The 17,560-nt window shown below is 17.2% G+C and overlaps 1 protein-coding gene across 1 annotated transcript; it reads left to right on the top strand.

Moving 5' to 3' along the window:
* Positions 1 to 334: 334 nt before the first annotated feature.
* On the top strand, positions 335 to 17,306 carry LOC135139864 (UDP-glucuronic acid decarboxylase 1-like). The gene is made up of 17 exons (XM_064070210.1): positions 335 to 366; positions 701 to 766; positions 845 to 958; positions 7,553 to 7,656; positions 10,317 to 10,358; positions 11,020 to 11,074; positions 11,626 to 11,673; positions 12,459 to 12,543; positions 13,105 to 13,177; positions 13,262 to 13,363; positions 13,645 to 13,747; positions 13,805 to 13,863; positions 14,025 to 14,058; positions 14,129 to 14,193; positions 16,285 to 16,389; positions 16,469 to 16,521; positions 17,252 to 17,306. The coding sequence occupies exons 1-17, from the start codon at positions 357 to 359 to the stop codon at positions 17,262 to 17,264; spliced, it is 1,131 nt and encodes a 376-aa protein (XP_063926280.1). The 5' UTR covers positions 335 to 356; the 3' UTR covers positions 17,265 to 17,306.
* The last annotated feature ends 254 nt before the right edge of the window (positions 17,307 to 17,560 follow it).

Here is a 17,560-nt window from a genome sequence, read left to right as displayed (position 1 = left end):
AGAATAAAAGTTAATAATTTTTTTTAGTAATATCTTATTAAATTTAGAACATTTATAAAAAATTTAAGTTTCTTAAAGTATTGATATATTTAAGTATAAAAGCATAATAACAATAGTTTATACGAATTGGGAAACATAAGTGTATAAAAAGAAAAGAAATTAAATACTTTTTGGTAATAAGGTTTGCTAATTTAATATAATTTATATTTTTATTTTATTAAAAAGTTATTATCTGGAAAAATTTAACTTTTAATAATATGATTATGATTTTTTACAGTTTTTTTATTTTAGCTATGATGTCCCCTTCTGGTCATCATTTTAAAATTCTGGTGCTGCTATTTTCTATAGGATTTGTTATGCTAATGGGTGTGTACATCTCTAACAATGTTAATACCATCAAAATCCATAACAAAAATTAAATAAGATTTTTTATAATATAATATTTATAGAATAGTTTTTTTATTTGTTATATATGTAAAACTAATACTGAACTTGTATTAACAGAAGAACTTTTTAATAAAGTAATATTTTGATTTTAGTCGAGTTTGTTTAGAATATGAAGTTAGAATTTTATATTTTGAAAAATCGTTTAAATCTTTCCTTAAAACAAATTACATAATAGTTAACTTTTCATATAAATAAAAAGAAAAACTTAATTTTTTAATGCCGGATTACTACAATTTATACTAATACTATAAAGTTTTATTATGGAGGGCGCATTACCATAAAGAAGATTTTCTTTTGAAAAAGTGTAGAAAAGATTTAGGTTAACTTTATTTCGAAGGAAACAATTTTATTAATTTTTAAATTTACTTTCATCTTTTATTAAAAAATGCTCGTTAAGTTACAACCGGCGATTTTGAAAAAGTAAAGCAAAAACTCGAAGAAATGAACACGTGGCTTAACCGAGCTTTCAAAGAAACTTCTTTTATCAACGTTAATAAAGTTTTTGAGCCTGGTAATTTTCAATCTCTTTGTTTTGTTATAAATTGATAGTTAGAATTAGTTAACCTTCTATTCATTTAGCTTTTTTCATATAAAAATAACTATAAACTATCAAATTTATTTTAAATTTGATTTCTTAAGCAATTTATATTTGTACCTGGTAAAGAAAATTTTCAATCTTTTTTTATAGATTGATTAAATATTCATTTACCCACTTAACATATTTTAATTAACTGTATTACTATTTAATAAATCTTATATAAATTTAACTTATTTAAATTTAACTTATTTTTTTATGAAATTTATTATAATATAATTTTAAGCTAATTTAAAGTTGTTTATACTTAAAATTTTTAAATCTTTTCCCTATAGGCTAATTGCCTTCATTTTATTTAAACTTTAATAAAACTTTATTGCCCGGTAAATTAAATTATAATCCTTTTTTTATAAATTGATTGAAAATTTACTATTAATCAATAAGCTTTTTTTAAATTTTAATTTATTGTATAAGAAATTATTATTAAAGTCATTTTAATTTTAGTAATTTTAAGTTTTTTTAGATTTTAAAATAATTTTTTTCACAAAGTTTATATGCTTTCAGTTTATAATAAAGTAAATTTATTAATAGGTTTTTTTATTAAGGAAGTTTAAATTTTTATTTGCTAATTTATTTTTAATTTACTTAATTTATAGTAACCTTTAAATTTTAGATTATTTCAAGATTTATAGTTTTTTTAAAAAAGTTTACATGCTTTTAGCTTTAGTGAATATAATTGTTTTTGGTTACTGAAAAATATAAACTTCTATTTTCTATTTATTTTTTTAAATATTACTAAATAATTTAAATCTTCAGCAAACTTAACATTTCCAGATCGTTTATTTTTAATAACTTTAAATTCTTTTTTCACAAAGTTTTTACTTTTAGTGAAAAAAGGACTGATTTTAGTACGGTTAAAATTTAATACTGTTTTTTTTCACTACTGTTAGTCATGTGCGTTTTATTAAATTAACTCTAATGGTTCACCACGAATAAATACAAAAGTTAGATTAAAAATCGCATGTACTTAAGCAATGACATCACTTAAAGATGTTTTACGCGTGGGCACGTATGTAGCGTATATAACCATAAATATAACGAACTTGCTTTAGAGATTTAAAAATCTTTCGGGTGTAGTGCGAAGTAATATATTAAAAAGTTTACTTCTACTTTCCTTTTATTATGTAAAAAAAAGGCGCTATAGTGAAATCGTAAGGACTCAACAATACCGATAATTATAAATTTCCATTGCTAAATTCTACTTTTTAATAATTTTTTATTATTATATAAAAAAAAAATAGTTCGAACTATTATATATATATAAATTTTATTTTTTTATAAACTCTATAAAAGTATTTTTAAAAAAAAGTTAATATGTTCTTTTTTGCTTCTTTTAATTGACTCCAAAAAGTTTTCTTATGTCATTATTATCACACAATAATCGTAATTATTATTAATTATTATAAAATAGTTATATTTTATATTGTTATTTATACTATATTATATAAATAAATTATTTTTTATTATATTCTATTATGCAATATATTTTTTCTATTATTTTAATTGTTTACTTGAATTTCATAAAATAAGTCAATATTTTTTTGTATTTCAATAAAATTATTTATAATTATATATTATAATAAAAAAGTTTTCTATTATACTAATTCTCACATTAGATAATAAAATATACTTTTTTATAGTATTTTTAGAAAAAGTATATTTGATTGAAAAAACTTTAAAAATAACATAAAATAATAAAAATATAATGGAACTATCATAGTAATTTTATTGTTATTATTATGTAAATAATAAATAAAATTTACCTAAAATTATTTCATTAGTGACTATTTTTTTAATAAAGGTATATTTAAATCTTTTCATTAATAATGATTATAAATTATAAAAGGTATAATGAAGTTAGTTATTACTATTTTATTTTTTTAAAAGTTTATTATTGATAAAAAAGTTTTTTATTACTAATATATTATAATTATTATATTATCCTATAAAAATTTTCTAATTATATAAAAGTTTCAGTAAAAAATTCATCATCGTCTAAAGTAATAAATAATAGAAAATTATATTTTTTAAATTTTTTATTAGTAATATTTAACTTTAAGTTTGAAAAGTTTCTAAATTTTATTGTTATGAAAATGATATATTTCTTTTCATAAAATATATTTTCTCATAGTTAATTGTTTATTAATAAAAGAGTTTGTTACTACTGATATATTATTTTATGTTAATCTATAAAATTTTTATAACTATAAAAAAGTTTGCTTAAAAAATTTATTATTATTTATAGTTGTATATAATAGAAAATATATTTAATTAAACTTTTTAGTATTATTAAGATTAAATATGTAAAAATTTCTAGATTTTATTTTTACGGATAAAGGAATTTTATTTAACATAATATCTTTTCTTATAGTTATTAATTATTAACTAATAAATCAGTTATTACTAATTTATTTTTATTAATACGTTATTCTATAATTAATTTAATTAAGAATTGAAAAGTTTGCATTTAGTTTTTTTAATAATAATTCTAATAACTTTTAATTAGCAATATATTAAAAATTATTTTCATTAATGGTTTGCTATGTATTAATATTTTAAATAATATAAAATTTACTATATATAATTAATAAAAAAATATTTTTTTTATATAAAAAATAGTTGAGATATAAGAAATTTTTTTTATTGGTATATTATTAATAATATTTGTATATAATTTAATAAATAAAATAATATTTATATTATAAAATTCACAAAATATAATAATTTTCAATAAGAAACATTTAAAATTATAATACAATTTTTTTCTATCAATAAATATATATTATTATAACTTTTGTTTTATTTATAAAAAAGTTATTGTTTATATTAATATAGTTAAATTATATAATAAATATCTCAATAATAATAACTTAAAAAAAATTTAATAAAATAAAAAAAAATTTTTATTTATAAATGAATTAATAAAAAACTTTTAAAAAGTAAAAAGCACAATTTTTATTCTATTTATAAATATATTTTATTATAATATAATATTTAAATAAGTATATTATTATAAAAAGATTTACTATAACTTTTGTATCATTTAAATAAAACGTTACTCTTTTATGCAATTATAATAGTATTACATCATAGTAACTTATATTAAAGATTTAAAATTTAATATAATAATTTATTAATCTATAAGTTTTTAAATAGCCAAAAGGTTATAAACTTCATTTTTTATAAAAATTTAAAAACCTTTAGAGATGTAGTAACTAATAACTTGGAACCTGCCGTTTTAAACTAAAGTAAACTCTTTATTAAAAGAACCAATAAGAAAAAGACATCAATCAAACTATTGGCCGTCTTTAAATAAAACTTTTCCCCACTTTTTTGGCACCCAGCGATCCCTCTTTGAAAAAACGACACATCTTTAGCGGTTGTCCAATCAAAGACCCATCCTTCGACGTTTTCGTACAAGTCAAAATTTTTTCAGCAAGCACGTAACAGTCGGAAGGAGCGCAGTCTGGGGCCCCATGGAGTGGAACTTCCCAGCGAAGTGGTTCCTGAGATTCCCTAATACCCTTAGTGACGCGGGGTCGAATATTATTACTGGTAAATAATTCATAAATACATTAAATAAACGGCTTCAAAATAATAATAAGGAAAAACTCGTGAGCAAGAGGAAGAAATAAAACGAGATGAACTTTATTGAGCTTCACGAGTAAAATATATATTAGTATTGCGCCTGACTCAGGACGCAAGATTCATCATCCCTATGAAGATTATATGGCAGCAATTGTTGTTCTAGGGTAGTATTATTTAACAGTCATGAGCACGATTACTTTATGCTTGTCTTTTTTGCACGCAATGCTTGACTGATAGGGAACATGTACTATTGGTAAAGATCGTGTTTGGCCAAGTTACAGTATTTACTAAGATACTATACTTTCTGGTCCCACCATAAAAGAGCATGACCTTCTCTTCACGTGTATTGCGTTTTGGCGTAGACGTTGATGGTTTACTTGGATCGACAACAGTCTTTCGGCGTTTAAAGTTATTGAAAAAATTCTTTTTTCATCGCCAATCACAATTCGGTATAAACATCCCTTAATATTTTTGTCTAGCAAGCAGAATTCGGAGATGGTATCTTTTGATAATAAGTAAAAATATAAAAAGAGTTGGACGTTTAAATTAAAATATGCAACTTTTGAAGATTATATAAAGCTAATAAAAAGTAAAATTTGGATATTGTCCCGCAGCTTTTAAACTTTAAAAATAGTAAGGATCAACATTTCGGCAACAATCTTCATCCACTAATGCCAGGAGATCTTTACGGATCGTGTCAAGATCCTTGTCTCCGATAGGTTAAGTTCTCCATTGGCGTCAAAATAATTCAGCAGCAGTTTTCTATGATTGTTTGGAATACTGCCATTTCTCAGGAGGTTAAGAACTGGCTTCTTTAGACAATAAAAAACTTTTTTAATACTGAATATTGTTGGTCAAATATGATATCTGCTTGAATTTTACACTTTTTTTTGCTAGACGGCGGGTTTTAAGCTTTGATTTATTAGATAATTATGATAATTGCATTACGTGATAAACATTTCATTATTACTTATTATGTAAATAAAAACGTTATTTTTATGGCATTATTATAACACTTAAAATTAAAGAATATACTAAATTTATTTTATAATAATATTTATTTTATATTTGATATAAAAACTTTGAAAATATAACAACTACAATTTTTTTCTATTAATGAATATATTTTATAATAGTAGTAATAATAATGTTTATTTTTATAAGTAAAAATTATTTTTTTATATTATAATTACTATTAATTTTTTTTTTAAAAAGGATATTATGATAATTATTGTTTTAATAAATATTTTATTATTATTAATTCATTATATAATAAGAGTGATGGTCATAACTTATTTAAAAAATGTTTTTAATTTATTGTTCAAACTCAATTTATTATTTTATTAATGAATTGAAATTTAAAAATATTACAGTAATTTTTTCAAAATTATTTTTTAATTATCAAATTAATTTTATTAAATGAAAATATAAAATATTTTTTTTTTGTTACGTTATATTTATATAAAAAATTTTACTATATAATGTATTTTATAAATATTTCGATAAAGTAAGAGATTTAGTGTATTACTAGTGTACAATATAAAGTATTTTATATTTACTTTGATAAAGTAATGAAATTTAGGATGTCATACAATTTTATAGAATATTATATAATAAACTTTTTTTTAATATTAAATATACGTTATCATTATTTTTAAAAAGTGAAAAAGATTAGCATATTAAACCATTTTTTCAATATTTTATATTACTAGTATATTTTCCTTTATATATTTTAATAATAACTTAAAAAAAAGTTTTGGCAAACAAACTTTTAATATGAAAAACTATATTATGCATAAATTTATATAAATGCGATGAATATTAAAAATTTTTTTTTAATATATTAATATGAATAATAATAAAAAAAGTTAATATAAATTGTATTTATTTTACTAATAAAAATTATTATCATAATGATTTTGTATATAAATATTATCACAATTTTTATTTAATTTTATTCCATTATTTTAAAAAATTTGTTAAGAAGGAAATTTTTATTTTTTTAGTTTAAATTTTTTTAATATATTTATTTTAATAACGTAAAAGAATTATATTATTGTACTATTTTTTTTAATATAATATAATTTAATATTATTATAATAAACACAGTTAATATAATATTTTAGTATTAACTTTTAAATAAAATAATTATTATAATTATAATTTATATGAAATATAGAAAATTAATATATTAGAAAAAAAAATTATAATTAATCAAAATTTATAACAATATATACTTAATAATATGATTATTTTATAAAAGTAAAAATTTATATTATTGTTATATTTGTTTCTTATATAGTTTATTATTATTATAATAATATTTTCAAGTTAAAAAAAAAATTAACATATATTTTTTAAAAAAGTTATTATTACAGTAATGATTTTGTCTTTTACTTATTTTTTATAATTATCTAAATAAGTAAAGGATTATTGTATAATCATTTTTTTTTATTCGATAATTTTTTATTTTTTTAATATATTTTATTATAATAATAATAAAAATTAAAAATTTACAGTAAAAAATCATTATTGTATTTAAAAAAATTTATACAATAATTTTTTTTTAATATTGATTTTCTTTCACTATCTTTTAAAGTATTTTTTTTATACTAATAAAAAAATATATGCAATTTTTTTAAGTTATAATTTTGTTAAATATAATTATTACTAAAATAATTTTTTATTAATATCTATATTTACTATTATTATTGTAAAAATTGATAAAGGTAAAGGAAGTAATATTTTTATTATTAACGTATTAGTATTATTTTCATTGTTATTTAAAAATACTTTATTAATTGTTATCATTTTTATTATATATAATAAACTTATTTATATTTTATAATTTTATATAAAAAATTATTATTATACTACCTTTATATAATTATATTTAGATTAAACTATTTATATAATAAACAGTTAAAAAACGAGACATTTCCTCCCGAAAGCGAATACTAATTACTGGGGGTGCTGGGTTTGTAGGGAGTCATTTAGTGGACGTTTTAATGAAAGATGGTCACGAGGTTTTTTTTTCAAAATAGTTTATTTTTAAATATATATTTATAAAGATTTACCTTTTTTATTTTTAATATTATGATAATATATTAATAAAAGTATAATAATAATTATTATTATGCAACATTTTTATTTATTTTATAGTTGATATACCAAAAAAAACGTTTTTTGTAATATTAATTTTTATTTTATTATTATTAAATAATCTTTTTTCAAACTTTCTTTATTTATTTATTAATATAAGAATAAGCCTTTATTTTATAATTTTTTAATTATTTATTATAAGATGTATTATAAATTTGTTCCATTATCTTATTTATATATTTTAGGAAAACTTATACTATAAAAATTGTTTTACCTTTTTATTATTTCTTATATTATTTATATTATAATAAAACTTTTTCGATAATTGTTTGCCTCTCTTTTTTATTTATTTATTTACTTCTATTACAAAAAAAACTTTTATAAAAATTATATTATTTTAATGTTTTAATATATTATAGTTATGATTATTAATATTTTAATGACTTTTTAGTAGAAGTTTATTTATCTTTTGATTATATATATCTATTCTATTATTAAAACTTTTAAAAACTAATAAGTTTTTCTTGTACTTTATATGTTTTGTAAAATAAAGATAATTTGATATGAAATGTTTATAATTTTCTATATTATAAACTTATACAAAAATTATTATTCTTTTTTTTATTTTATTATATTTATACAATAAAATAATATTGTGATGAATATTTTGGGTTTATTTTTTAAAACTTTTTTAATAATTTATTTTTTATATGATTTATTATATAATATTAAATATTTGGGTATAAATTGATAATAATTGTTGTAATAATAAAACTTTTATTATTTATATAATAAAATATTTAACTCCTAATAGTGATAATAAACTTTTTTTTAATTTTTATATAATTTATTATAAAATATTAATAATTTGGAATAATAAAACTTTTATTATAGTTTTACTCTTTTATTATTCCCACAAAAAATATATTACTATTAGTAAAATTTATTAGGAGCTAATAAACTTTTTTCTTTATTTTTTATATTTTTTATTATAAAATATTAATAATTTGATTATATTTTTCGGGTTAATAAAACTATTATCATATAAAATAGTTTTACATTTTTTTAAAATACATATGTATAAAAAATATATTACTTTTATAAAAACTTCTAAGAGCTAATAAACTTTTTATTTTTTTTCATTTATTTTTTAATTTATAATAAAATAGTAGTTTTAGTATGAAATGATTATAATCTTCAGTATAAAAAAATTTTTTATTCAATAAAGTTTTCTTTATATATATTTACTTTTTTATTAATATAAAAATAATTACTTTTACTTTTATAAAGATTTTTGTTTGTGCTTTTTATAAAAAACTTAATTTTACTTTGCTTTTTACTGTAATTTACTTTTTATAGTAATAATAAATATACACTTTACTTTTTTATTATTTCTTTTACTTTCATTAAAAAGATTTATTTAATATAACTTTTTAAAATATTTTTTTATAAAAAATACAGAAACTTTTCTAAATACTTGTTAAACAAAACTTCTAACATTACTATATTATTATAATGAAAGATGATAAATTTTTATGGGAGAATACTCATGAAAAAATTATATTTCCACTAAAAAGTATAAAACTTTATAGAAAATTCGTTATTTTTACTAAAAAAAGTATTAAAATTCACTATAAAACTTGAAAAAATATTATTATTAGTAAAGAAAAGTAAGAAGTTTAATAAAATAATTAAAAAACATATTTTTTCTATTAAAAAATATTTATAAAAATCATTAAGATTAATTAACTTAAATTCATACATTTTTATTGTTAAAATTATTTGTAATTTTATAAAAACTTATTAAACCAAATTTCATGTTATAATTAAAAGTTTAGAATTTTTATAAATTTTTTTTTAATATTATTATTTAAAAGTATTTACCTATATAAATTCAGTAAACTTAATTTTATATGACTATTAAAAGTAATAAAAATTTATTAAGGACTTCATTAAATATAAATTTAGAATTATTATTATTAAAGTTATATAGCAAAAAGGTTTATTAAATATTGTTATGGTTATTAGAAATTATAAAACTAGGATATTAAAAATTTTTTATTATAAAAACTTTTATAATATTTACTTTTTAAAGTTATTATTATCATCATTATTATTTCAAAAAAAACCTTTAATGATATTTTTCATCACCAATAATTTGTTATACTTTTATTTAAAATTTATTTTTAAATATTAAAATTTTTTTAGTTTATTATAAAAATAATTAAAGTTATTATTAATATTATTAAAATAAAACTTAAATTCTTCTTTTCTTCTAATTATATATAACACTTTTATTTAAGATTTCCATTTTTTATGTTATTATAACTTTAATAAAAATAAAAAAAATATATATAAAGTATATTTTAAAAGTTGTTATTATTATTACTAGAAGAGTAGTATTAAAACTTTAATAATTTATATTTTATTTATAATAATTTACTTTTAATAAAACTCATTTCTATTTATATTACTTTTTCTTATTAAATTTATCATATAAAATAATATTTATATTATAATATTTAATATAGAAGAACGTTTTATTATATATGAAAATGTTTTTTTAATATTTTTTTCTCTAAAGATTTACGTGATGGACAACTTTTATACTGGACGCCGTTGCAACGTTATTTCGTGTATACTAATAAAATAATAATACGCCCAAAACTTTATAAATATAGTAATCGCTGATAAATTTTATAGTAAACATTGAAAATTTTTTTCTAATTTAAAAAAATTTATATATCATAAATATATAATTTTCAATAAATAAATTTTAGTAATAGTAGTAAAAAAAATAAGAAATAAATATAACAGGCGTTTTAAAAATAATTAATAAAGATAATAAATAATAAATTAAAAACGAAAAAGTACTGAAAATATAAATACTATTTTTAAAAAATAATAACACTTTTTTTCTACACTATAAATATATTATTATAATAAAAACAGTAATAAAAATAAATGAGTTATAATAATAGTAATGAAATAAGAAAAAAAATGTTAGGGAGTTAAAAAGGATATAATATTAATAGGAACACCTTAATAATAATAATTATAAAAAAAAATATTATAAATACATAGTTATAACAAGAAAACAACAATAATAGTGGGTAATAATAATAGTAATAATGTTTATGATCATGATAATAATAATTATATGTGCGTTAGAAATTAAGAGGTTTACTAAAAATAAACTTTAACACTATTAGAATAATATAAGTGCTAATATTAGTAATAGTAATAGAAATAATAAAAATTGTAATAATAAAAATACTAAATAAAAGATAGAGCACTGGATTGGCCATCCCAATTTCGCGCTTCTCCATCACGACGTTACGGGTACAGTTTAACTCTCTTTTTTAATTAAAAGTTCACAATTTAGTTAAAATTCATCAATATTGCCATTCGACGTTTTTGACTCTTATTAAGTAGTATATCTAAGTGTCGCAGTTTACTAACTTTTGGGTATATTTTTAATAGTGGAATTTTAATGTGTACAAAATAACGCGTCTAATTTTTTTTAAATAAAAATTATAATCGGATGCTTAATGATTATGCCAGCTCAAATTTTTGGTACCGGTTACGAGGCTTGGACCCCATTTAAAAGATAGTTACTATCTTACGGGCTTATTAGCAGTCGGCATTAATATAAGTTTATTCTGGTGTATGTTATTAAGGGACTAATGAACTTTTATCTTTCATTCTTATCGGTCTAATTATTATTTATCTCGAAAAAAAAAAATTATTCACAATGTGTGTATTACTGTTTATTATTATTTATTATTATCCATTTATTATTATTATTTAATATAATTTTTTTATTATGATTTATTATCAATAAGTACTAATTATAACTTTTTTTTGCTAATAATAATATTTAATAACTATAGAACCGTACTTACTGGAAGTTGATCAAATATATCATTTAGCTTGTCCCGGTTATTACTTATAATTATTATTTATATAAATATCAATAGTTTATTATTATCTATTGTATTATAAATCATCTTTATTAATTCATATCCTGTTATTTATTTTCATTTATATATATTATTCTACTAAAATTATTATTTATTTTATATTATTACATTTATATGTTAGAATTATTTTATTTCATATTAACATTTATTACTTAATTTAATACTTTTATTTATTTTATTTTAATTTGTTATATACTATTATATATATATATATACCTGTTAATATTATATAATATTATATTTATTCACTATAAATTATTATATTTATATTTTTTTATTTTAATTATTTAATATTATAATACCTATATGCAATATCTGTTATTATTTAATAGTATACAGGTATTCATAAGTTTTTATTTATTATTAACATATTAAATATTTTTATATTTTTAATTTTACATGTTATTATGTGCATTCATATGAAAATTATCATTAAAAATTATTATATACTGTTATGTATATTTATATTATATTTTTATTTACTTTTATTTATTATTATTATATTTCATGTTTTTTAATCATTTTTATTTTTATAGATAATTATTTTCCTTTAATTATTAGTTAGTAATATGTTCGTACTTTTTTTATTTATTATCAAACTTCTCAAAATTTTTTACTATTATTATAAATTTCTTTTATGATATTTGATTACATTTACTAATAATTATTAGTATTATTAAAAATATAATATAACAAATTATGGTAGTTTCCTTTCTTATCGTATTGATAAACTTTTTTTATAGCATCTCCCACCCATTATCAGTATAATCCAATAAAAACCATTAAAACAAACACACTGGGCACAATGAACATGCTCGGATTGGCCAGGTGTTATGCTGTTAGCCTTTTTTTTATCATTATTTTTACGTTTTATTATTCTTTATATTATTATTATACTTTTATAAGTCTATAAATATATTTTTTACATTTTCCTAATGATATAAATTATATACACATTTTTTTATTCAAAGAAGATTTAAAACCTTATAATAGAAATTCGTGACTATTTTTTTGAAACGAATATATATTTATACTTTATTAATTGAATGTTATATACTTGTTACATAATATTTTTTGTTATTATATTTTAAAAGTCTCCTCTAGTATAATTATATTTATATTATTTATGTTTAACTTTTTTTATAAAAAATATATATTTAAAGTTTTAATTCTTTATAATTTCTCGTATTCACACTTAATAAATTACTTTGTATTATCATTTTATATATATAAAAATTTGATATTTTCTTTATCATAAAACTTTTTGACAAATTAGTGGTATTTTTATATACTAATTCATTTATTATTACTATTGTTATTAGTTCATTATAAAAAAGTATATCATAATGAAAAAGTGTTTATTTATTTAGTATTAACATACAATAATAGACGCATTAAAGCAACTATGCTCCTCGCTTCATCCTCAGAAGTGTATGGAGATCCCGTACAGCACCCTCAAAAAGTTAATAATAATAATAATATTAATAATAGACTATACTATAAATAGTAAAGCACGTGATTTTTACTAATAGAATTTCTTTATTAGGAAACATATTGGGGTAATGTTAACCCCATTGGCCCGCGTGCTTGTTATGATGAAGGGAAGCGAATAAGCGAAACTTTGTGCTACTCCTATTACTCTCAAGAAGTATTTAATAATAATACTCAATATATTTATGAATGTTTTTTACTAATTTATGATAGTAACAATAATAATGGAAGTAAATAGAAATATAAATATTAACGATATATACGTAATAGCAATAATAACAATGTTGATGTTAATATTATTTATAATAGTAATAATAATAGCATTTGTAATAAGGATAATAATAACAGTACGAACAGTGCTAAAATATATAATGGTAATAAATCTAATAATTATGATAAAGATAATAGTAATAATAGTAATGATAATTTTTATATAAGAATGTCAGTATTCGAGTGGCTCGTATATTTAACTCTTTCGGTCCTCGCATGCACCCGAATGATGGAAGGGTCGTGAGTAACTTTATTGCCCAGGCAATAAAAGGTTTATAATAAAATAAAATAATTAATAAAGATAATAAATAAATTACATATAATAAAGGCGAACACTTAACTATATATGGAGACGGCAAGCAAACGCGTTCTTTTCAATACGTAAAGGTTGTAACGATTATTATTATTATTATTATTATTATTATTATTATTATTATTATTATTATTATTATTATTATTATTATTATTATTATTATTATTATTATTATTATTATTTATTATATTATATAAATAACTATTAAATATTAATATTTTATTGTAATATTTAGGACTTAGTAAGGGGATTAATTGCTCTTATGAATTGTATTAATTATTTTTATGTTATTATTATTGTTTTTGTTATTATTTATTTTTATATAAACTACTTTTCAAGCAAACTATAGTCTTCCTGTAAATTTGGGAAACCCTGATGAGTACACCATCGTGCAGCTTGCAAGCGTATCTTTTGCAAATAATAATATTAATATATCAAATAAATATATAAAACATTATTTATTATAAATAATTTCTAAAAAATTCTTTTTTAGACATTTTAAATATTATTTTTTATTTAATAATGAATCAAATAATAATAACAATACGAAAAACATTAAATTATATTATTCATTATTATCATGCTTTTTTGCATAATTATATTAAGAATAAAAGTATTTAAACTTTATATATAATGCATGAAAATTATATAAACATAATAATTACTTATAAATAAATATAAATTATATATTAATAAGTAAAAACTAATAATAAAAAATTTATTTATAATATTATAACTAATTAAAAAAAGTTCACAAGAAAATTACATAAACATAAATAAATAATTATACATATTAATTAAATATAAATAAAATATAAAAAGTAAAAATTAAGATTTTCGTATCATTTATAAATGTTAAATACAACTTAACAAAAAAGGTTATAACTTTTAATATTTAATATTATATTTTTTATTAATAATTATTAAAAGTTTTGATTTGAAATAAAGTAAATATTGGATAAAAATTTTTATTAATAAAAAATATTAAATAATGATAAAAAATTAAAATTTATACAAATACCGATTAGTTTTATTTTAAAAACTTAATAATAAATTTGTGTAGTAATCTAAAGTTTTAAAAGTGGAAATTATTCTAAAAAATAAAAAATACTTTAATGAAATTATTATTTTCCAAAAAAAACTAATGAAAAAAAAAATTATAGCAAAATTTATTTTATTTTTTATAGTAAGAAAAGTACTTAATAATTATTATTTTATATATTATTTTATAATTTCTATAATATGAACGACAACGAATAATAATTTTATATTATTAAAAAGTATATAACATGATTTATTTATATTTTTTTAATAAAGTTTTCATATTTTTTAAGGTTCATAAGCAACCAATAATCACTATTATATATATAGTATTAAAAATTTATTACTTTTTATATGTAGATTTATATAATATGAACCGTTACTTAATAATATTTTTTATATTATTAAAAAGTATATAACAATTAATTTAATTTAGTTATATTATTTTTAAAGTTTATACAAAGTAACCAATAATTATTTTTTATAGAATAAGAAAGTTTATAACATTTCTTTTAAAACTTTATATATTTTTTATATTAGAGTTGTAAAAGTACAATATAAAAGGTATATAACAATTATTTATTTCATTTTTCCTAATCTTTCTTCTATTATTTTTAAAGTTTTTAAAAAGTAATTATTATTGAATATTTTTTATATTAATATTTTTCAATAAACTTTTTTTTTATATAAACCGTAATAATAGAATTACAAAGTATAAAGTAGTGATGAAATGTTATTGCTAATACATTCGTTATCGTTATTTTTTTATATTTTTATTTATAATTATTTATTATAATTTTAACTATTCATTTATAAACTTCATGAATTAAGATTATTAATAATAATTTTTATAATAAATATTGGAAATATATTCTTTTAATACTTTTTTAATATATTTATAAAAAATGTATTGTAATAATTATTTTTATATTAATATTTCATTTACCAGCACATAATAAATCATACATAAACTGTATACATTAGAAAAACCATAATAATATTAGTAAAAAATATATAGTTTGTACATATATATTTTTATAGTTCACTACTTTTATTGATATAATATTTTTATTTACTTAATATTATTAATATATAAATAACGTATATATTTAAAACTATAAGTATTAATATTATTTTTATAAATAAATAGAATATATCTATTATTTTATATTAATATTTACACTTTATATATATATAAAACTACAGCATATGTAGTTAAAAAAAGTATAATTTGTTAATATATATTAAATAAATAATGTGATTTTTTTCTTTATATTAAAAATTTTAATTATATATTATAATAATAAATAAATAATATATAAATTGTTTATATATATGAAACTAATAATTGGTAGTATAAATTGTGTATCTTGTCTATATATATGTAAAAAAAATAATTTATTATATAGATTGTAAATTTTATTAAATAACATTAATTATAATATAAATTGCAGTATATTATCGACATTACACGCTCAAATTCTTCTATTCAATTCCTCCCGAAAGTAAAGGACGATCCACAGCGGCGCCGACCAGATATTACTGTTGCAAAAACATATGTTCGAGCTTATTATTATAATTTTATAGATTTTTGTTTGTACGTTTACTTTTTAATATTACCACTCTTACTTAATGTAGTTAAACTGGAAACCAGAATGGGAAGTAAAAAAGGGCCTGCAAGAAACTATAAAGTATTTCAAAAAAGAATTCGAATTGGAATAAATTTAATAAGAATTTCACTTATAACGAAGAAATGACTTTTTACAAAAAATAACAATATTAATCATTATTATTATTTTTGAAATACTATAAATTTAAACAGACTTTTATAATCAAGAGTAGATAAAACCCTACAAATTGAATTTTAATATTAATACTGTCAAATGTTATAATATTATTATTATTATTATTATTATTATTATTATTATTATTATTATTATTATTAAAATCATACTCACTTTACTAAGCAGTTGAACAAATAAATCTCTAATAAAAGTTTTTTTTTTAATTACTAATTAAGTATTGCTAGGTTTAAGATTAAAAAAGTACATCTCCCTTCTAAAAATTTTCACCAATTTCTCCTATCTCATGATTTTAATTTTGTGTTTTTTTATTATTAGCAACTCAAATGTTTTAAGTCATTCGTACTTCTTTATTAAATGCTATAAAATACGACTTTATCTAATTAAATTTCTGAACTTTTTACTAAATTAATTCCTTTTTTTAAACAGCCAAAATAAAATTAAGAAGTTAATTTGAAGTATATTTAATTAAGTAGATTTTAAATAGATCTATAATATATTCTTAAAAATGCTTGAGAACATTTCGGTAGTAATTAAATCATTTAAATCCATATTTTTCGTTTTCAAGGATTATTTTAAATAGTGCTCTTTAATTTCATGAAATTTTTAATTAAAATAGTACTAATTTTTAAAAATGAACTAACGAGTGGATATAAGAAGAACAACGAATGAAAGGAGATTATTAAAAGTGTGGATGAATTGAAAGGAATAACAAAATGGTTCGTAGAAAAAATATGCAAATGTTTTTTCACCAAAAATTTAATTACAGTAAACAGAATTTTTAAAAAAAAATAATTTATTTAATAATAAAAGTTATATTTTCCTGGCGCTCGATCTGGTCATTATCAACAGGAAGCATACATAATTATTTTAATCTTGTATTGAGAATATTTTAATATAAATAAATATATTTTTAACTTTCTATAAA

The sequence above is a fragment of the Zophobas morio genome, unplaced genomic scaffold, assembly GCF_036711695.1.
Source record: "Zophobas morio isolate AGI-343-1 ecotype UQ-CSIRO unplaced genomic scaffold, CSIRO_AGI_Zmor_V1 ptg000037l, whole genome shotgun sequence".
Classification (NCBI taxonomy): domain Eukaryota; kingdom Metazoa; phylum Arthropoda; class Insecta; order Coleoptera; family Tenebrionidae; genus Zophobas; species Zophobas morio.
Note: the sequence above shows the minus strand (reverse complement) of the source record. Positions and strands in the feature narration are given on the sequence as shown.